Genomic DNA, 23,887 nt, shown 5'->3' with positions numbered 1-23,887 from the left:
AAAAATGAAAAGGGGGGCTAATAATTCTGGCTCATATAACTGTATATTGCGATATGAGTAAATTCACAAGATCACGTATAACTCTATTTAGAATGAATTCATATGTTTACATTGATTGGGATTATTTTGTATCTGGGATTATTGGGAGTATCTGCATAAAGTACTGTACAAATGAACAAATACAAATTACTGAGGTACAAGACATTTTATAATAGTAGATAAAATAACACTGTACAGTGTAGAGTCTTCATAGTTCAAGTAATTAAATACAACTGATTTTGGTTTATGTACCACTATAACCACTTGGTTTAAGTTTGCTTAAATTGTACACAGTCACAGGTCTTAAAAACACATCCAAATGAAAATCTTTCACTCTATTTTAGGGTTAAACTTTGCGAAGACTGCAAATCACATTTTCTGAATTGTGATGCTGATCAACTGTAATCCCAACTTGACATTGCTGGTCCTGCGATGTGGCTGTTGCAGATTCACACATTGCGATATCAATGCTGAAACCATACATTGTGCAGCCCTAATTTAAATAAATGTTAAATAGACCGCTGTTCTGAAATTATACATCTAAATTTGTTTATTCGATTCATTTGCATTGTTTCTATTAAATTGCATTCATACTGCACTTTAAAACAACAAAGTTGACCAAAGTGCTAACAATAAAGTGTGAAAACGATGTATGTAATACAAATACAATATAAATCAATACATTAAACTGTTAACAATAGATTATGGATTACATAAAATGTCTTGATATTCACAAACATTAAATATCTATACATTTTATACATCTCTTGAGCTTCAACACCACTTCATCAAAATGAGAGCAGAAAATCTTCTTAAATCACCATAATTTTAACAGCATTTGCAACTACAGAAAAATACCACAGTGAAACCTTAAAAGGGCATTAAAATAAAACACAGCTAACACATCTCTATCCATAAAACTATTCATAACTAATTTACCAAACTAACTTACCTCCATTATCAAGGATAAGAGGTCCCAAGTAAAGTCTTTCAGCCTGATTAAAGCTACACAAAGGAAAGCAATCCACAAACAAACATTGCTGTTGTGCAGTTTAGAGCCGCTACGTCCATATAAACAACTCCAGAACTACATGATGTATCCGTCATGCCAAAATAACACAAGAATTCATGCTGAAAACCAGAGTCAAAGCCAGTCTGCACTCTGTCAATACCAGCTGCACTCATGAGAGAGAGAGAGAGAGAGAGAGAGAGAGACTGAACTCTAGATTGATAAAAGAGAGACTTTGCGAAATGTGTACACCATTAAAAATATTATTGTACTTATTCAAATTAATATTAAAAGTTTTTTTTCTTTTTTGTTTTTGTCTTCTTTCCGCCTCTTTTTTTGTATATGGTATTTTCTGATGATGTAAATATATTCCATATTTTATTTTACATTTAAATGCTTTGGCAATACTGTTAAAAAACTTCTATGCCAATACTAAAACTGAAATTAAAACCAAGTATACAGTTTATTATTGTTTTTAACTGTATTTTTACTATTGCTGCTTAATCACTATTGTGTAACAAAACTAGTAAAAACATTACAAACTATCTGAATGAATCTACAGTCATGTGTTTCATTTGAGTTTTTTTTTTGTTTTGTTTTTTGTTTTAATTTTTGTTTTATATTTTAGTTTTAGTTTTGTTTTGTTTTAGTTTAGTTTTTTTTGTTTTATTTTAATTTAGTTTTTGTTTTAATTTTTGTTTAAGTTGTTGTTTGTTTTGTTGTTGAGTTTTATTTTAGTTTTGTTTAGTTTTTTGTATTAGTTTTTGTTTTATTTAAATTTTGTTTTGATTTGTTTATTTTATTTTTGATTTAGTTTTAGTTTAGTTTTTTGTTTTATTTCAATTTTGTTAATTAGTTTTTTTTATTCAGTTTTTGTTTCATTTTATTTTAGTTTTGTTTTATTTTTTGTTTTATTTTAATTTTGTTTTGTTTTAATTTTTTGTTTTTAATTTTAACTTTAGTTTTTGTTTTGCTTTGCTATTTTTGTTTTGAGTTTTGTTATTCTTGAAAGAACATATTTTAAACATATTTTAAGAATATATTTTAATTAATAATATAATTTATTATTGTTAATAAAAATAAACTTTTTTTCTTTAATAATAATTAGTCTTTTATTTTTTTATTTGTGTAGGCATATTTTTTGTTGTGTGTTTTGTATACATGTTATATAATCACTTTATGATTCATTCATTGTTCATGTAATCTGCAATGCTTTGGCAATACTTGAAAAGTCATGCAAATAAAGCACATTTGAATCAAATCGAATGAAATTAAACTGAACTGAATATAGAGATAGAGAGAAGGCGAAGGTAATTAGCAAACACCAGCTCGCCGTCCCAAAACATAATACCAGCACTGAGCGGGTGAAAGGCAGTATAGTCCAAATCCAGTGAACGGTTTACAGTAGGAGATGCCAATCAGAAATGACCTCACAGAGGACCTGACTGGACAATCGAAGCCCAGCATGGGCCGCTCTTTAAAAATGAATGAAGCTATAGAGCAGAGAAGGATCTGGAAGGCACAAAGCATAGTTTACCCCACATTGCGTATCAATAAAACAGGCGAGTGAATGGCATCATGTTTTAAATCTTCTTGTTGCCACAATAACCAAAGCTTTTAGTATTCACTCTAGTATTCAGCTTAAAGACTTATATTAGATTAAAAGGAATAAGCTTTTAACTATAGGAAACTTATAAGTTGAGGAGTCGTTGATAAAGGGCTTTATTTGAATGGAAGGCTTGTCGATTATTTTAATTTACGAGAGCACAGGCGTCTCTTATCACTGATGGTAACTCCAGGCATGTTTGTGTAGGGAATGAGTGTGTCGATAACAGACTCATTTAAGACAAACGATGTGTGTTAGAGGATGGAAATTCCAGAGATATGTTACAGTACCCAAACACTGATGAAAACACTCATTGACAGAAATGCTTAACCGTGGCCATCTGTTTGTATGACTTGGACTTTGACTGTGGCGTTTAATTTTTACAGCGACCTTTTAAATATTTGCGATTCTGTTCTACTTTTACATTTCATTCGCATTTAAGTTATATGCTATTTCTATTTAATTAAAGATGTAATGTATTCATTGATTAATTTTCCTTCAGCTTAGATCCTTATTTATCAGTGGTCACCACAGCGGAATGAACCACCAACTTATCTAGCATGTGTTTTATGCAGCGGTTGCCCTTCCAGCCCCAACCCAGTACTAGGAAACACCCATTCACACTCATTTACACACACAGGCAATTTAGTTCATCCAATTCACTTATAGCGCATGTGTTTGGACTGTAATTTTATTTTTAGTTTAGTTTTGTTATTTTAGTTTAGTTATTTTATTTTATTTTATTAGTTTTTTTCTAATTCAGTTTTTGTTTAATTTTGTTTTAGTTTTGTTTTAATTTTTGTTTGTTTTAATTTGTTTTTGTATTTTAATTTAGTTTTATTTTAATTTAGTTTTGTTTTAATTTTTGTTTTTAATTTTAGTTTTTTGTTTTGCTTTGCTATTTTTGTTTTGTTTTATTTTTGTTTTGAGTTTTGTTTTTCTTGGAAGATATTTTGATATTATATTTTAATAAATAATATAATTTATCACTAATGAAAATATATTTTCTCTTTCACTATATTTTTAATTATCATTAGTCTTTTTATTTCTTATTTGGGTATGCATTTTTTGTTGTGTTTTGTATACATGTTATATATAATCACTTTATGATTTATTCATTGTTTATGTAATCTGCAATGCTTTGGAAATACTTGACAAATCATGCAAACAAAGCACATTTAAATTAAATTGAATCAAATTAAATTGAACTGAATTGAATAGAGAGAGAGAAAGCGATGGCAATTAGCAAACACCAGCTCGTCGTCTCTAGGGAAAACCGGAGCACCCGGAGTAAATGTACGCCAACACGGGGAGTACATGCAAACTCCACACAAAAATGCCAACTGACCCAGCCGGGACTCGAACCAGAGACCTTCTTAAATGTAATATAATTCGGCTATTTTTGTTATTTTACAGTGTCTAATTATAGATTTTATGTTGCATGTTCAGTGAAGGATTGCATGCATTTATTACAATACACTGTGTGTCAAAACATACAATTTTATAATAATAGGACATAGAAGATTAATTAAGGACAGAAAATTATATTAATAAAATGTCATTCATTTGTTTTGGAGAATGAAAGTGTGGTGCTGGATTTTCACTTTCTTTTTTTTTAAAGAGAGTTCTTTTATATTATATATTTTTATTAATTTATGATAAAATAATTCACACAACACCGCATGTTCACATGGATCCAAACGCCATTGTAATATTGCATTTATTGTCACATGTCTTGTGGTTCTGTGTCATGTGGTGTCCCCTGTGTTTGTCTATGTCATGTGACTCCTTTGTTCTGTTTTCCCGCCCTGTGTTAATGTTTCAGTATCTCCACCTGTGTCTCACCCCTGTGTGTATTCAGTTTAATTACGTCTTGTGTATTTCTACTCCTGTGTTCAGTCTTTCTCCGGCTATGTATTGTCACATCCCCGATGATGCCTGTGTTCCATGTTCCCGTGTAGTAAGTGCGAGTTTGTAAATAAATGTGTGTTTTTGATAATCTCAGTGTTGATCGTCTGTGGTGCGACACCGATTGTGACATTTATAAACAGGGTTCATACGGTCATGGAAAAGTCATGGAATTTTGACCTGACATTTTCAAGGCCTGAAAAAAAGTTTTGGAAAAACAGGAAAAAGCCACAAGGTTTTGGAAAAGTCATGGAAATTACGTTTACACCTAATCACTTAGCAGACGTTTGTGTCCAAATCGACTGCGGTCACACTAGAGCTTGTGCTTGCAAAATTCTGTCATACATCGCAGCGAAAAGGGGCGGGGTTAACAATATGATTAGACGTTAATACAAGTGAGCGATTGCGCCATATTTTAAATTTCTCATTTTAAATGATCTTCTATTGGTCTCACGCAATTACCTGATGTGATTTCGCAGGCTTTGAACTTTCGAATGCAGTGAAACGTGAAACTTGTCGCACGTGCTTGCGTTTCTGGTCTGCCTCACTGGCATGCCTATGAATGGAAGTCTATGGAGCGAAAAGTGCAGTGTGATCGCGACTTTAAAATAGAAGTAGTTTTACCTACGATTACTAGTTTAATAAACTATTAACATTATCTAAAATCAGTTTGACAAATATCTGTATATTGAAATGGAGGTTAGTTGTTTTTACTTCTTTTCTTTTCTTGGCCAAAACATGCTCTCACATTATTTGTGCCGTGTAAGCATCATCTTTACATAGACATAAAAATTTATTGAATCTATTGCTTGTTTTATGATATGCTGTTATAAGTTAAAACATTTCATATGATTTACCATGTATATGTAGACATTACATGGAACATTAGGTCAAGAAAATTGACTTAAAATTCCTGGAATTTCTGTAGTAAAAATGTGCATGAACCCTGTCCATAGTATATTTTTTAAAAAAAGTAGTTTTTTTTCTTTCTTTTATTATTATTTACAACAGTTTTTTTTATAATGTCACCTCTTATTGTAGTATTAAAGGAATACCAAAATCAATGCATTAGCTGATTACACTTAAATATGCCTCAAAGCTTCTTTGCTTTTGTTTTACTTTTTTGCATGTTTAATGACGGCTGGAGTTAAAGTTAAAATCAAACACAGAAAATAAGAGTTACTTTGAACACTTTTAGTAGCAGCATTTAAACATATTTAGTAAATTATATTTTCTTTTTTGGATGGATTTTCACATAACCATTTTTTCATTTTATTAACTTTGTGATTATTCTATTCCCTTCTAAAAATATAATAAAATAACACATTAGCTATGCAAACACACATACTATAAATCACAGTTACATGTTGTTATTATTCACAATTTGTCCTTTCTTTTTCATAATTCATTCATTGATTTTATTTTCGGCTTAGTCCCTTTATTAATCTGGGGTCGCCACAGCGGAATGAACCGCCAGCTTATCCAGCATATGTTTTATGCAGTGGATGCCCTTTCAGCTGCAACCCATCACTGGGGAAAGTTTTTCATAATATTATGTCTTATTTATATATTCATATATGCAGTGTTGGGGAAAGTGACTTCAGAAAGTAATGCATTACAATATTGAGTTACTCCCCAAAAAAAGCAATTAGTTGCATTACTTAGTTACGGAAAGTAATGCATTACGTTACTACGTTAATTTTTTTTTGTTTTATTAATCTATAAACTAAAAAATGCACAAAAAAATTATTTAAAAAAAAGAGCTATTATGAAACAATAGGTACCATAACACGTTGACTATGTAAACACACATATCATATCCCAGCTGTCATGACTCTGTGTTTTATTAATACAAAACAAACAAGATATCAAAAACAATGTCACTGAACTGGCTTTGTCTCATTCTTGACAGCACACCAGAAGTATAACTCAATGGTTTCCTCTAGCCTATACAACCAAAAACTGGATCTAAATGTGCTCAGACAGGTTTAAGAGTAGAAGAGAAAGGTACCTGTCCTTCCAGCATGTCTCTCTGCATGCCTGTCCTGTCCTGCTCGGTGCTGTTGGTCCTCCGAATGGAGAGACTGTGCGATTTGCGCTTCTGTTTGACTTGACGGGCGGCTGCGCTGTTTCCACTTTCAACAGGCATCACTCCTCAGTGACGTCCCGATACGCACTTCCTACCTGAAACTGAGCAATCAGACAGCAAGGGTTTGCTCCATCCTACAGCACAGGGCAAATATAATGTGTGTTTGTTCAATCTAAAGCTCAATTTTAAACGATTGAAGGAAAACTATCTGCTGCTGCTTTCAGTAGTATGGCAATAAATGTCATGCAAAATGGCATTAAAACTCGCATTGTTAGTATTTAACATTGAATAAAGCACATGAGGTGTACCTGAGCTGATCATTGTCAGTTTTCTGCAGTTCAGCTGCAAGAAATAGAAGCTGTTTCTAATATATACATTTCAGGTGTTGGTTAGGACTTCTTTTAATATGGAAAATATTCCTTCTGTCGAGTGCTACTGCTTATATTTAGACCACAATTTAAAGGGGCAGTAGGTGATCTTCCACAACAGCTAACAGCTTAGCTTAAATCTCTGAATCACAGTCCCTCCCCTGCTGTCCAGAGCCACGCCTCCTGAAACACGAGCACTCGCACCTTAAAGATGACAGCAAAACCCTCTCTCATGTGTTAAAAGCAACTAGTGCTTGTCCGGCGGCGTGCAGGAATTACACTCATTACGAAGCCAAACTGACATGCTATTTCTGGCTGAATATTTAGAGCAGCATGGTAAACAATATAAGGAGAGCGTCACAGGTGATCATTGTTCAAAAATGAACCAATGTGATGCAAATATAAAACCAGTAAGTCCTCAGTAAAGCTGGCTAGGTGGAATAGCACTATTTACTTGTGTTTTGTTGTTAAACTAAATAAAATCTACATTATCGATGCTGTAAAAGAACGTTACATCAGCTTTGCGTGAAGCTAACATAGTTTTAACACAGAACGTAACCCGTTTAAAAGAAATCCTTTAGCCAAGGTGTCATCTTTTCTCCAGCGTGTAACTCCAATATTGATTCAGGGTTTTAAAAAGTTGATTCAGCATGTTTTCACCGATCACGCTCTCTCTTTCTCTCTCGATCTCTCTCATGAACGCGCAATGCACAAACGGCGAAGCTGCGTACAAATGGTTGCGCAGTTGTTCAAATCTACATTTGCTGACAGACAATTTGGGCTACTTATTGGAATTATAAGAGATGTCGGCCCGACTCTATTTAATTGGATGAACGTTTTTTAGTTTTATGCCTTACATAGAAAATAAAAATACATATAAATACATTTAGATCACGTACTTTAATCAATACTATTGGAATGTGAAGAGACTTTCAACTAGCACAACAAAAAATGTTTCTGAAGACAATCACCTACTGCACCTTTAAATCAGCCTTTAGGCTTGATCATCAGACTCTCTTCAGTTGGTTCTCAATCTGGCAATCTGTGATTGCGTTTGTTTTGATCCAGGAATGTAATACCTACTTCAACCACTGGGTGTCAAAATTGCATACTGCACCCTTAAGTGTAATTCTTATTGTAGAACGACAAAAATATATTATTTTTACTATTTTATTCTTCAAAATATTTTCAATTAAATTAACTAGACAATAACTTAAACATGAAAAAACAGAAGAAACAAAGAACTGATTACTGTATTTTTTTTTTTATATTTAAGCATTAAGTATGAGATATTTTCATATTAACACACCTAGTCCTATGCTAATTTCAAATAGTAATTAACTAAAATGTAATTAGCTTAATTATTGTGGGAAAATGCAAGTAAATAACACAACAACATAAATATGTAAAAGTGTTTTAAAAGTTTAATATAATTTCCTGTTTTTGTCTATTTCTGGGTGAAATATGACCTGTATATTTGCATTCTGCTTAAAAGAAGAAGATGAAGCAATGAGTGTGATATTAAAGACAATCATGTTAGGTGAAGGGTTAAAATAAAGGTTAAACCGGGCTTCAAATAAAAGCAAGCAGGCCATCATCCACAATAACACAGATCTTTAATCAGAGTGTTAATATCAGCGGAAGCAGTTTACAAAGTCATAAAATATGAAGAATGATTACATATTAAAACATGATGTTAATAAAAAGCATGCAAAAACAAAAATACAAATACCAGCCATGGAGAGCAGTGAATGATAAACAAAGCAGACACATCCTCAGACGACTGCTTAAAGTGATGAAGAAGAGGAAGACCTCAAACAGGAAGCCCAGGGCCTGAACACAGAACAACACCATCTATCGGTTCACAAACATGACAATGACGAAGGGAAAAGCAGCAGGAGAGGAGGGACAGTGTTCACATAACATACAGTAACAGAGAGGAGTGGGTGGATGGACGGATGGAGTAGTCATGAAATAAACAAAACGGGTTAAAGCAGATGGGGTTAGTGGGTTTGAACACATCATATGAGATACATGCATGAAGGATGAACTTGCAGCATCAGGATGTGTATGACATGCAGCTTTTTTTTGGGCTGTGATCACACTGAACAAGCTTTTTGTGTTGAGAGGCACCTTTTTTTTAAATAGTTTTCTAATAGACACGTTTTCTCCTCGCAATTTCCACGCAGCTTTGGAAACTTCCTACTTCTATGTTTATGAGGCTGATTTTACGCTCTGTTTCCGAATGATATGAATTATTAGATTATCAGACATATTTACAGGAGTAAATCCCTCCGTGGTGGGTGATGATTACAGTGAAAATAGCACCGAACGCCGTTTCGATACTTGGAAGTTCAGTTTCCATTTGTTGACTGAGAAAACAGATACTGCCCATCATGATGTAGAAAGACACGTTCAGCAGACGCAAAACCGCATGCTCATTTATTTATTTTTTTGGTCCTGACGGAACCAGTCAACGCAAAGAGACAACCCAGTTGGGTTTCACCAGTGCTAGTTGTTTATGGTCAAATAGGCTTGGTGTGTAGCAGCCCTTAGATGTGTCTACTCTATTGGCTCCAGTGTGAAGTAAATCCACACATCAACATCACTTGATCAACATCAAAACTACCATGTTTTGTGTATATTGTTGTTTATAACTTAACAATTCTGTCTAGTTCTTGAATCTGATTGGCTGATAACTAAGCCCACACGGAATCTGCGCGCGCAGAATTCTGCAGATTTTCCGCTGATTTCTGCAGATTTTTAGCCCATTATTAATTCTGTTTATTTACTTGAGTAAATGTGTAAATCTGAATTTATTCTGTTTTTATTCAGTAATTTAATACATTTTATTTAATATATTAAAGTTTTAGTTATGATTCTTCGCTGGAAATCCGCAGATTTTTACCAAAATTCTCAGAAGAAATAGCAAAAAAACGTCAGATTCCGTCTGGCCCTACTATTCATTCATTCATTTTCTTGTCGGCTTAGTCCCTTTATTAATCCGGGGTCGCCACAGCGGAATGAACCGCCAACTTATCCAGCAAGTTTTTACGCAGCGGATGCCCTTCCAGCCGCAACCCATCTCTGGGAAACTGGCCCTACTAATTGTTATTATTATTATAATAACTATAATATAATAATAATATCTATATAATATTAAAGCAATATCAGCACTCATACAGCCTCTTTACCCCTGTTTATTACTCAGCCCACACTAGAACTAAAGAGAGACTAAACAACCCACTACACTTTGTTAAATATTGCAGCTGTTGGACAACAATGTACTTTTGAGGCTTTTTTTATTTAGCTGAGAATGTTTTTGTTCATGCATTCATTTTCTTTTTGGCTTATTCCCTTTATTAATCTGGGGTCGCCACAGTGGAATAAACCACCAACTTATCCAGCATATGTTTTATGCAACCCTTCCAGCTGCAACCCATCTCTGAGAAACATCCACACACACTCATTCAAAGAATGTAGTTGTTTAGATTGCAGTTATGCAGTTTATTTATAAGGATAGTGCTTATTTTAAATATTTCTCATTTCAGAGCTTCAGCGCGCTGGCGGCCATCAGCCTTTCATACTGAGCAGAGCAAGGACTGTTGATGTTCCGCCACAAGATGGCGACAAAGACCACATAAGGCCTAAGAGGAGAAAAACTCACAGATGATCAAATCATTATTAAACAGGTAAGTGACATTTTAAGTCGATCTCTCTCTTTGGTATGTTGTCGTGCTGTATTTATACTACAGTAATCTAGTAGTGTTTGCCTTGCTTTGGCTTTTTCAGGGGTAATTATGGTGATATCAAATCCTGTAATGATTGTCATACCTTAATACATACGTCACAAGGAACAAGGGAAATATCCACCATGAGTTCTATACAAGTGATAAAATCTATATTTATCTGTGCTATAAATGCAATTTCTGTATGATTCAAAACATTACAATAACTTTTACATTCAAAAGCGCTGCGTTTTGCATATTTCCTGTTCAATTACAGCATATTAAAGGGAGGTGAGGCAGCACCGAGCTGTGCCTCAAGTCAATCCCTTGCAAACAGGCCTGAGCTTTTGCTCACTCAGTGTACGCTACAAATGTAATGCTTTATTAAGATTTTTTTATACATTGTAGACATACTTATTATGTCTTCACTTTCCATATAATAGGGAATGTATTTCATGTATGTCTATCACTTATTTAGTGTTAGGATCTGATGTACAGCTGCGCTGAAAAGACATGAGGTGAGGCAGGCAGTAGCTGCGATGAAGGGGTTGGGCGTGAGCTCACTGTTATTCTTGTTCAGTGACTGACTGCAAACATGGAGCATGTACTATTTCAGCTCAAACATTTCTCAAAATGGGACTTTCAATCAAAACAGGAAGTAATAAATAATTGACGACCAATGCCGGAGCTGAACGGTGTGACCGAAGATAACTTAAGTAGCTTCAAGACTTCATTTACAAGTAAAGCTAAGACCAGTGGGTGTGTGTGTGCGAGAGAGTGTGCATCCGCCGTGGTGCTGAGTGTCGCTTGTTATTGGCTGTCTGTAGCGTCCATCTTGGTGTTTTTTGGAAGGCATATTGAATCGCTATACATTTTACATTCTTCCTTGGCGCAGTATATACCTGCTATGTGTACATAAAGAATGCTGATACGAGACCTGAAACGCAATATTGGCAAATACATTGCGTGCATATATTTGTAAGTCAGTGCCTCACCAACCATTAACCTCACCGCATGTCAATGGAGCCTACCATTTTATGGTATATTGTCCAAAAATAAAAAGGCAATACCACTATCTTCCTTGCTATGTTGTAGGATTATTTCTCATTTTAAAGCTTTCTCAGATGTCTATTTGCTTTAGGAAAGCATACGACTTAATTTACTTTTTAAGAAGGCTCTCAATAAAGGAAGCAGCTTATTGATTAAGGGTTGCTTTTATATTTGCACATTCGTTCATTTTTGAACAGTGACAACTTATGACTTGGCATGAGATTATAACCGGTTTACTGTGGTTTGGAAAAGTCAAGGTATTGAAACCGCAAAACTGTTTTGTTACATCGTTTTTAAGGTATATGTAGAGTTTTTTTTTTCTCAAGTGTTTTTATTTTTATTGTGTTGTAAGGAAATCAGTGTTTTTGACGCTAATTAAGAAAGTAGAAGTCAATTGTTTAATTTAATTACGTAGCCTGACATGTTTACTGTTCCAAAATACTATAAATGTTTTCTAAAGTGTAATATATTGTGTTAAATGGGGGGAAAATTAGTTTTTTTTTTACTGAGACAGTTAAAAATGAATTATTTTACAGCAGTAAACACAAAGTGATACCATGATATTTTTATCCAAGGTTATCATACTGTCAGAAACTTATACCAGCCCATGCTTACTTGTGACACGCTCTCTACATTGTTTATTATGCTACTGTACGTCAAACAACATAAGTTATATTTAATTGACTATAAACAATGTATTTTGGTAGCCATTATCTGATAATATGATTTTAATGACGCTTCTTAAATTATATTATTAAGTCCAAATGTGCGAATATATACCCGACTGTACTCCAATAGTCTAATAAGTGAAAAATAATAGATTAAAATATACTATTATTAATATGAAACAAGGAAATACTTGGATATAAACATGTTTTATGTTGCTTTACACACATTACACACGTGTATAACTGAATAATTGCGTAAGTTTCAAGCGAAATGAGATCATAAAAATTAAAACGCGCGCGCGCACATACACTCGCGCGCGCTCACACACATCAGTCTGAGACAAGGTCAGCTGGCCTGCTCGACTAAACACCACTAAAACAGTCAAACATACCAAGCGTTATCAATCATGCGTGTCTGTGCTGCTGATAAAGTGTAATTCTCCTGATTATCAACTAATCCTCCATTATGACAGACACTGGCGCGTCTGCTTGCAATAATACTCACATTTATGACCGCTTCAGCTGATCTGAGCGCGACTGTCATGCGCTGATGATGGGATGGAGTGTGTTGGAGTCCTCCAGCATGATCCAAAGAAACACGCGAATGATTCTGTCAAAAACACAGAGGGATGTTCACACTTTGATGTGTTTTTGATCAATCCCGACACTATCGGCAGACTGTGAAGCAAAGGGAAATGATAACAGATACGACCGGATGTAAAACTTCAAAATAAAAGTCCCAGTGATATTCCTACCAGAATCTAAATCATAAAACGCAAATTTCTCCATATGTATATAATGATTTAATAATTTATATTTAATGCAAAATGCCCAATAATTATGAAAACAATTACTTAATTGGATTTAGCACCTTCGTTAAAGATTTCACTGAAATAACTTAGTATCGTGTAATAATAATATAATGTGATGTGAAATAGAAATAAATTACTTTTAAAACATCAAATAATAATGAGAAACAATATACAAATTATGCAAAATATATAATAATACAAATAATAAAATATATCAAATATAAATAATAATAAAGAGAAAATATTAACATCATCGTTATCATCAGTGTGTGTGTGTGCGTGTGTGTGTGTGTGTGTGTGTGTTTCAAGTGTAATTGTTACGCATTAAATTACAACATTTGATATTATGTCCAAAGATTTTTATTCAAAATAACACATTTTATGTGTTTAAATTTATAGGTTTGTAATAGTAAATAAAATAAATGAATAAAAAAATAATAATTAAATAAATATATATATAAATATGAATAAATTGATTATTAAATTAAATCGTAAACTTTAGCAAAGAACTGAAATATTTCAAACCAAAAATCCTGAATTTAAACGCGGGACCAAAAAAGATGTGCTAAGATCCCCAAAGCAGCCTTACACTTTCCATATGCGGGGAAAACCGAGGGATAGAATTTACTAAGCTTTGTTTTAGAATAGTGAAGTTTGTGTAATACTTTGTACTGAATAAGGTTGTGAAAAGAAAATGAATAAATTAATATATATTATTACAATTTATTACAATATTTATTACAATGTATTACTGTTTTAAATGACTGCTTTATTATTGTATGTAGTTTCAAATGAAAATATTACTTCATTAATTACTGCTCTTATTACTGTTAATAATTAAATATTTAATATTTAATAATCACTGGAATAAATGATTAAATAAATTAAACTTCCTTTGAACAGTCATTTTATAGTGCAATAACATTTCACAATTTCACATTTTTTACTGTAATTTTGATAAAATAAGCGGGAGACTTTTGACTGCTATTTATATACATTCATTCATTTATTTGCTTATTCTTTTTTATTATTTATGCAGGAATTTGTGGATTAATTTACTCATTTATTCATTTATTAGCTTATTTATTAATACATTTTCTTACACATGCAGGAATTTGTGGATTCATTTACTCATTTATTCATTTGTTTGCTTATTTTTTATTTTTATTTTTTTTACTTATGCAGGAATTTATGGATTTATTTCCTCTATGTATTTATTTATTTGCTTATCTATTTTTTTCTGTAGTTATGCAGGAATTTGTGGATTTATTTACTCATTTATTTATTTAATTGCTAATTTATTAATTTATTTTTTATTCATGCAGGAATTTGTGGATTTATTTACTCATTAATTTATTTATTTGCTTATTTATTATTAATTAGTTTTTTTTATTCATGCAGGAATTTATGGATTTATTTCCTCTATGTATTTATTTATTTGCTTATCTATTAATTTATTTTTTCTCTAGTCATGCAGGAATTTGTGGATTTATTTACTCATTTATTTATTTATTTGCTTATTTATTCATTTATTTTGTATTCATGCAGAAATTTGGGAATTTATTTACTCATTTATTTATTTATTTGCTTATTTATAAATTTTTTTTACTCATGCAGGAATTTATAGATTTATTAACTAATTTTATTTATTTATTTATTTGTGCATTTATTCATTTATTGTTTTGCAGGTTTCGTCCTCCATATGTCGGGCATTTCGCAGTCTGTGAATGACTATAGTGGAATTAAGTTTGGCCTAAATTAATATGTTTTGGAGATGCAAAAATTAAAAAATAAATTAATTCTCCTTTTATTTTAGCTTTATTTCCCATGACTTTTTCCTGCAATTAACACACCCCGGAAAAGATCCTGGATGAACATCCACCAATCCGAAGACGCCTTTATTCTCATCCACCAATCACAATCCTTGTCATAGCCTGCATCTCGTGTTTCTGTCTTCAGTGTGCTCGTCGGAGTTAGAGCCAGCAGCGTTTAGTTTCTTCATCATAAATTAGTGTATTTTCTTAAGCGTCAGACACATCTCAAACATCACAGCTAAGCAGTGTAAAAGATAGTTTATTGCTCGCTGGTGTTTAGGTGTGTGTGTTTGCGCGTGTCTGTGGTGTGATGGCGTGTTAGTAGTGCTGCAGTGTGATTGGTCAGTTGTCTGTGCCCTCATGGTGCGGTTGTTAAGGGCGGTGCGCAGATCCGCTGCTGCGCTGCTCTGGAGAGCCGATAAACCCAATAATAATACCGCTGGAGGAGCTCAGACTGCGGCTTTTTCTGCTCCACAATACAGGTAAGAGCCATACAACCACACATACCATCTCTTATGTTAACAACTCCGTGCACTTTATAAGGTGTAGAACTCACAGGGCCTAATTAACGTGACCTTTAAATAGTGTTGTTTTAGTGGTAAACTAGCTCTCTGGTAACGGTAAACTATTTGTTATGCGTTTGTTTGAGCAAAATACTGTGATTTAAATAGTATTTGAACCACACTTTACGTTCAAGTTACATTAGTTAATTTATTCACTAACAGTGAACTGTACTTCTACATCATTTAATAATCGAAGTTCCTCACTAATGGAACCCAGACGTGTGCCTGTTAGCATTACGTTAGCTAATCTGTTACTGTGAGTTAGCATAAAGTAACAATGAACTTTATTATCATTAACTAACGATAACAATTGAGGTAAAGTTGGTTTTATATTCACTCATTAATTCAATGACAACTTGTGACACGCTGCCTATATTGTTTACCATGGTACTTTGAATATTTGGTCTAAAATCACATGTAAGAATGATTTGAAAACAACATTGACACTATTTATTTGACTGTGAACAATGTTGTACTTTGATAATCAATGGGGCTAATATGGTTTACTATTCAACATTTGCAAAGAATACTTTTCAGAAATTATTTTATCAAGGAGAAAGTCTGAATGTATGATTATAATACCAACTTTACCTCAATACAATAACAAACATTAATAAATACTGTAATAAATGTTTCGTTCATTGTTTTATGATGGTAGCATGGTTTTTGAGTGTGTCTGTGTGTTTTCAGTCAGGTCAGACGGTTTACTTCACCTGTAAGGATGCCGGAGGTTAACATGGATAATCTGGATGAAAAGCAAGTGCAGTTGCTTGCTGAAATGTGCATCCTGATAGATGAGAATGACAAAAAGATTGGAGCAGACAGCAAGAAAAACTGCCATCTCAACTCAAACATCGATAAAGGTAATGCATGTTAAATTTGTGCATAATGTTTTACCTTTTATTGAAGTGCACTGTACATTCAAGCAGGTTGTCTGCTGTGTTGTGGAGTGGATAAAGTCACAACTTAAAAAAATAAATCATTTATTAAATTCAATAAAAAAATTATTTTCTTTCTCCAACAGGTTTATTGCATCGAGCGTTCAGTGTTTTCCTGTTTAACAGTGAGGAAAAGCTTCTCCTTCAGCAGAGATCTGATGCCAAAATCACTTTTCCAGGTCTGTGTCATTGTTATTTTAACATTAATTATATATTATAGAAGCAAATAATTATTATTTGTCTCAAATGTTCTCATGAATTGCAATTGATCTATTTTACAAATGTCCTTGGTAAGAGCAACTTCTATAAATTCTCCTTCTGGTGGGACCAGATTGTTTTTAACACATATTCTTAAATACTTGGAGAAGATCTACCAATATCCTATATTTATAAAAGTATTTTAACTATTATGTGTAGTTTTGGAATATCTAGCCAATTCCATGCGTGTTCAATAAAAAAAGGTCAGGAAAGGGTTTTCTTTAATGCCAAAAATATTTGTAATTTATTAAATACAAATTAATAATTTGGGTACAGAGCTCTGGGTTACGTTACCCCCAATGCAATACAAGAATTACATTCAGGAGGTTCGCAACTCACTTGCATTTTCCTGACTCCAGCATATATGCAAAACTGATATTAACAGGTGGAGTTTTGGTGTAACATCACTTATCAGGCTTTTTTCTGTTATACCCAAACATATTTTCTCTTTTTGCAATACTCTGCATACCAAAACTGAACAGTTAAGTGCATCTTCAATATATTTCACAACTTCTACAATCATCCAGCTCCTTGTGACATGTCTAGACCTCTTATTGGACAGCAGTCTGGAGCAAGGGCCCCGGCACTATATCTATTGTTATTCTTCTATTTTCCTCTCGTCAGCAGTTCCTTCTAAAGTATGCACAACAGTAAGAAAGAAGAATTATGCTTGGTCAATATATGGTTCATTCTAAATAAAAAGGAGGATCTGTGGTTAGTCTAAACATTTTTTCAAATAAAAAATAAAGACACAAAAATAAAAACAATAAATTCCTTTTTCTCCACAGTGTTTTATTAGATTGTGTCGACTTTAATTTTAATTTAACTTTAATTCATAATTTTGAAGCTATTTTAACAATATTAATCCAAACACAGTTTTACAGTTTTTTTTTAATAAATTGTAAAAGCTTAACACAATTTATATCTGTAATATACTTTTTTGTTGTCATGAAAATAGCCACAATTAAGATAAATAATACATTTAACACATTTAAGATGCAAGTAAGTGACAATTTAAGAGTGTATATGACAGCAGTCTAATATTTGGCAAATAGTATCTGGTATAGTGTGATGAAGTATGTACATATTTAATTTTCCACACATTTAAAGATCTAGAAATGTTTATAAATGCACCTGCAATTGCTTGAAAAGTACTTACAATTATCTTAGAACACACTAAACTTACTGTCAGGGCTTTATGTGTATTTCTGCAGGCTGTTTTACCAACACTTGCTGTAGTCACCCTTTACACACTACCAGTGAACTGGAGGAGCAGGACGCCATCGGGGTCCGACGTGCCGCTCAGAGACGCCTGCAAGCCGAGCTTGGCATTCCCATGGACCAGGTACTAATACAGAAAACAATGAGTAATCTATTATATAGTTGCTTTTCAGAGGATCAGTGACCAGCAGTGTCCTCCTAAACAAACTAAACTGAGCGTCAACAGTGACATTTATACTTAACTGGGTATTATGCAGGGTTTTTATTGGTTACGTATTAGTGGTTTGCGCCTCCAAAACGCATATACACGTTGATTATTACACACACATGTATGTACAGCAATTCACAAATATCTTTAAATATGAAAAAAAATGGAATATTAAAATGTAAAAAAGTATAGATTATTGTCTACATAAATAGGAAAACCGCTACCTCTTTCCTGCCTTCTGTACCTCAGAGAGCTTTGGTTGAATTCGGCTCTGCTGTGTCCAATTTATTTAAGACAACTTACATTTGTTTAATAATAGTAGTAGTAGTAGTAGCAGCATTTAATATATGCATATTTATATTAGTTTATATAATGTTTAGATTTGTCCACCTGTTGTGTTTTTGAGAAATATGCATCACCGTGTATTTGGATATAATTATTAGGTTATTGTTCATTTATACATTTTGAAACAATTAGTTGCACTTAAAAAAAAAAAAGTTTATGTATGCAATGTTGCTTCAGTGGAGTGTGTACACTGCTGTTTCCTGAATCCAGGGTCGAATGGAAGAGGCTCGTTTCGCAGATGGTCTGTTTAACCGTTTTCTCGCTAGTGAAGCGTTCAGTTTTTACACGTACAAAATCCGTCATTTTAATAGAGAAGAGTCCATGGCATGACAGAACTAACTCTTTAAGGGAATAGGAGATGATACTCTGATTGGTTTAATGCATGTTATGCTCAAAACACACCCATAACTCATTAAAAGAATAAGCCCAATCTTGTTAGACCATGCGCCTGGTGCAACGACTATTTTGGCCTTCCTTAAAAAAGTGGATTCGGACACACCACTGACATCTATAGTAGGATAGTAGGTTGTTTTTTGTTAGTTTTTTTCTCCAAAATCCTTAAAATTATCCGCCTTTTGTTCAACAGAAGAAAGACTCAAACAGATTTTAAAAAGTGGAGGATGAGTTAATAAATCATTCATTAATGTGTCTTTGGACCACAATACCAATCATGAGGGTCTGTTTTGTACATTGAAATGTATACATCACCTGAAAGCTAAATAAATAAATAAAAATACATTTTGGAATAAAAGTAATACAATGTTATTTTGAGCTATTCCAACAAAAATACCCATTGATCATAAGACCATAAGTTGTTTTTTCACAGACTGGAATTTTTCACAGTATTTCCTAAAATATTTTTTTTTCTGGAGAAAGTCTTATTTGTTTGATTTCGGCTAGAATAAAAGCTGTTTCAATTTTTTTTAGAAACATTTTAAGGTCAATATTACTAGCCCCCTTAGGCAATATTTTTACGATTATCTACAGAACAAACCACTGTTATACATTGACTTGCCTAATTACCATAACTTTCCTGCTTAATCTAATAACCTAGTTTAGCCTTTCTGGGTTCCTACATGTCTTCAAGTACTTAAAAGTACTTAAATTTTAAACAAGTGCTTAAAAGTGAAAGTGGAAAGTGCTGGAAACCAAACACAGGTCCTTGAAGTGCTTTAATTCAATTTGAAATAAAATGTGTTTATGGTTTTATTTAAACAATTTCACTCAATTGTCAAAAACAGTACAAAAAAAACTGAGAATTTAATTAATTTAAATTTTGTACAATAATGTACATTTTTATCAATATTTTAGAAACTGCTTTTGTATATTACATGTGTTTATTCAACAATTTTTAAGTTATTAAAACTTTGAACATGACTTTTAAAATGGTTACTTTTTGAAAATTACTCTGACATTTTTAACATAAATATTAAGACTAAGTGAAATATTAAGTACAGTTAGCGTATGAATTACCATTTATTTAAATTTAAGGGGACTTAAAGTGCTTGAATCTGCAGTGCATGAAAGTGTTAGATCCCTGGTCTTTAAATGTCACTTTAAGCTGAATACTAGTATCTTTAAATATATCCAGCAAAATGTTATGTACTGTCATCATGACAGAGATAGTTATTAGTTATTAAAACTATCTAGTTAAGAAATGTGTTTAAAAAATCTTTCCATCAAGCAGAATTTGGGGGTAAATATACGGGGGGCTAATGTTTCTGGAGGGCTAATAATTCTGACTTCGTCTTTATAATCTGTAATCTACATGTTATTCCAGGTTCCTCCAGAGGAGATGACGTACCTGACCCGCATCCATTATAAAGCCCAGTCGGATGGAGTTTGGGGCGAACACGAGATCGACTACATCATCTTCATGCAGAAAGACGTAGATCTGAATCCAGACCCCAACGAGATCCAGAGCCACTGCTACGTGTCCAAAGAAGAGCTGAAGGAGATCCTGGAGAAAGCCAAGAGGAAAGAGCTGCTGATCACGCCCTGGTTCAGCCTCATCGCTGAAACCTTCCTCTTCAAATGGTGGGAAAACCTCAGAAACCTCAAACCATTCATCGAGCACGACAGAATCCACCGCATGTAGGACACTAATGGACACTGCTGACTTACTAATGGACACTTAAAGGGGTAGTACACCCAAAATAAATATGTACTCAGTATTTACTCTCCCTCAATTTGTTCAAGACCTTTATCAGTTTCTTTATTCAGTTAAACACTACATTAGTATGTTGGAAACCTGTAACCATTGACTTCCATTGTAAGGAAAATAAACAATTCTATGGAGGTCAAGGGTTACAGGTTTTCAGCTTTCTTCAAAATATCCTCTTTTGTGTTTGACAGAGGAAAGAAACGCAAACAGGTTTGGAACAAGTGAAGGGTGAGTGAATGATGACTGAACTTAACATTTTTGGGTTCTTGTGTCCTGTGGAACACTAAAGAAGATATTTTGAAGAAAGTTGAAAACCGGTAACCATTGACTTACATAGTACTAGAAACAAATACTATAGAAGTCCGTGGTTCTTCAAAATATCATCTTGTGTGTTTGACAGAAGAGAAAAAACTCTTAATAGGTTTGAAACAAGTAAAGGGTGAGTAAATGATTGAGTGAATGATGACAGAAAATATTTGGGTGAACTATCCCTTTAATAGGCCACTCCATCATAAGGAAAAGACTGATTGTTTTGATCCTGATGAGTCTTTCTGAGACAATCTGAGAGGTTTACTTAGTGTTATTTTTTTTCTTCTTATATGTTGATTCGAACTTAATTACAACTCGTATTACAAGTTGATGGAAGAAAATGTAACTATTTAAAGAGACAGTTCCCCTAAAACTGAAAATTCTGTCATTTACTCACCCTTTAATTATTTCTTTTTTCTGTCAAACACAAAAAAAGATATTTTGAAGAACGCTGACAACCAGTAACCATTGACTTCAATAGTAGGAAAAACAAAAATTATTGAATCAGTCTGTAACCATTAATGGTTACGTCATTGGTTACAGGTTTTCAGCTTTCTTCAAATTGTCTTTTGTTTTTGACAGAAGAAAGAAACTCATAAAGGTTTGGAACAAGTAAAGGGTGAGTAAATGATGACAGAATCGTTCAATTTTGGGTGAACTATTCCTTTAATAGGCCACTCCATTACAAGGAAAAAAAGACTTTGTTTTGATTCTGAGGAGTCTTGGGACAATCTCAGAGTCTATTTAGTGTTAAAGATCTTGTTAGGTGTTGATTAGAACTTTATTACAACTCACCCATTATTTTTTGCAATACTTTTTTAGTTTCTTTTATCTGTCAAACACATAAGAAGATATTTTGAAGAATGCTGAAAGCCTGTAACCATTGACTTTCATTGTAGGAAAAAGAAACATTCTATGTAAGTTTTAGCTTTTTTCAAAATATCTTCTTCAGTGTGTGACAGAGTAAAGAATCTCAAACAGGTTTGGAACAAGTAAAGGGTGAGTGATGATGACAGAATTAAAACAAATTTGGGTTCCTTCTGTTCTGTTGAACACTAAAGAAGATAATTTGAAGAAAGTTGAAAACCGGTAACCATTGACTGTCATAGAATATTTTTTTCCTTTTATCGAAGTCAATAATTACAAGCTTTCAGCATTCTACAAAATATCTTCTGTTGTGTTTGACAGAAGAAAGAAACTCATAAAGGTTTAAAACAAGTAAAGGGTGAGTATACGATTGAGTCAATGATGACAGAATGCAATTATTTTTGGTGAACTATTCCTTTAATAGGCCGCTCCATTACAAGAAAAAAGAAAAGACTGAATGTTTTGATCCTAAGGAGTCTTTGATCAATCTGAGAGTCTATTTAGTGTTTATTACAACTCGTATTACACGTGTATTACAAAGTGATGGAAAAAAATGTAAGTATTTACAGAGGCAGTTCACCCAGAACTGAAATTTCTGCAATTTACTCACCCTTTATTTGTCAATTCATTTTTTTGAGTTTCTTTTATTGAATTTTATGAAGAATGCTGAAAATCTGACTTCAATAGCAATCGTTTTTTCCTACTATGGATGTCGATGGTTACAGGTTTTCAGCTTTCTTCAAAATATATTCAGTTTGTTTGAGAGAAGAAAGAAACTCAAAACGGTTTACCATCACTTGATGGTGAGTACATTTAATTTTTGGGGTGTACTATCCCTTTATGGAGGTTTTACTGACTAACATTTTGTCCATTGTGTGTGAAGTGCCTAGTTTCATATCAGAGACTATGCATATGGAAGAATGTTTCTTGTAGATAAAACTATCAGGGCTTATTATGAAGTTTACAGTTGTGTTGATTTTTAGAGAACTGCAATAAAATGTGATTTCTTTATACTCTCATGTGTTGATGCATTTATTTGACTATTTTTAGAAAGTTAACATGATCTGTGCATTCACACCGCATTATTCCCTCAGTTTTTAATGCAAATTCAATGTTAAAATCTTTCCAGCTTTTCCTTGGGTTTTTCTGGAAAGCATGGTTTATTTATTGTTTGGTATAAACATTAATCAAGCAGAAATGAACAGCAATGATTCAAAATAGGAAAAAACAACACCAACTATATTTTATTAAATTGTTAATCATTTACATTTTAATTTATTTAATAAAATTATAGATTTTTTGTAACATTATAAATGCCTTTGCTGTCACTTTTTGTCAGTATAATGAGTGTAGTTTTTATTCATAAATGCTTTATTTTTATGTTTTACAATTATTATATTATACATTTTTGCAGTACAGTGGCTGAGTGGTTAGCACTGTCGCTTCACAGCAAGAAGGTTGTTAGTTCGAGTCCCAACTCGGTCAGTTGGAATTTCTGTGTGGAGTTTGCATGTTCTCCCCGTGTTTGCGTGAGTTTACCCCACAGTCCAAACACATGTTATATAGCAGGGATGTCAAACTCAATTCCTGGAGGCCCGCAGCCCTGCCGCAACCCTGCTCCAACACACTTACCTGTAGGTTTCAAACAAGCCTGAAGGACTCAATTAGTTTGATCAGGTGTTAATTATGGTTGGAACTAAACCGTGCTGAGCTGCGGCCCTCCAGGAATTGAGTTTGACATCCCTGCTTTATAAGTAAATTGGCCGTAGTGTATAAGTGTGTGTGAATGAGTGTGTGTGGATGTTTCTCAGTGCTGGGTTGCAGCTGGAAGGGCATTCGCTGTGTAAAACATATGGAATAGTTGGCGGTTCATTCCACTGTGGCGACACCTGATTAATAAAGAGACTAAGCCGAAGGTAAATT

General features: G+C 33.2%; 3 protein-coding genes across 16 annotated transcripts in view; 2 read left to right on the top strand and 1 right to left on the bottom strand.

Moving 5' to 3' along the window:
* Positions 1 to 13,137, bottom strand: part of wdr37 (WD repeat domain 37) — a 48,360-nt gene extending 35,223 nt beyond the window's left edge. For 2 of the 9 annotated variants that reach the window (XM_087308721.1, XM_087308723.1), the window contains exons 1-4: positions 12,971 to 13,137; positions 8,752 to 8,852; positions 6,574 to 6,752; positions 992 to 1,044 (exon numbers count right to left, since the gene is read on the bottom strand). In XM_087308721.1, the coding sequence (XP_087164847.1) occupies positions 992 to 997 (6 nt within the window). In that variant the 5' untranslated portion in view covers positions 998 to 1,044; positions 6,574 to 6,752; positions 8,752 to 8,852; positions 12,971 to 13,137. 9 annotated transcript variants of the gene reach the window in all.
* The window catches only part of nck1b (NCK adaptor protein 1b), a 162,006-nt gene that overhangs the window by 15,953 nt on the left and 122,166 nt on the right, over positions 1 to 23,887 (top strand). For 4 of the 6 annotated variants that reach the window (XM_087309047.1, XM_087309050.1, XM_087309052.1 and 1 more), the window contains exon 3: positions 10,571 to 10,711. The gene's annotated coding sequence lies outside the window, so the exon portion shown is untranslated. Of the gene's footprint in view, positions 1 to 4,495; positions 4,615 to 10,570; positions 10,712 to 23,887 lie in introns of those variants that run through there. The other 2 variants (XM_087309058.1, XM_087309053.1) reach the window with 2 other exon arrangements.
* idi1 (isopentenyl-diphosphate delta isomerase 1) lies at positions 15,231 to 22,977 on the top strand. Its single transcript, NM_001025475.3, is given in 5 exon segments — positions 15,231 to 15,573; positions 16,345 to 16,517; positions 16,679 to 16,771; positions 18,065 to 18,195; positions 20,405 to 22,977. Coding segments are annotated over 5 exon segments (837 nt in total). The 5' UTR covers positions 15,231 to 15,451; the 3' UTR covers positions 20,723 to 22,977.

Source organism: Danio rerio, chromosome 24, assembly GCF_052040795.2.
Source record: "Danio rerio strain M-AB ecotype USA chromosome 24, GRCz13ab, whole genome shotgun sequence".
Taxonomy (NCBI): Eukaryota; Metazoa; Chordata; class Actinopteri; order Cypriniformes; family Danionidae; genus Danio; species Danio rerio.
Note: the sequence above shows the minus strand (reverse complement) of the source record. Positions and strands in the feature narration are given on the sequence as shown.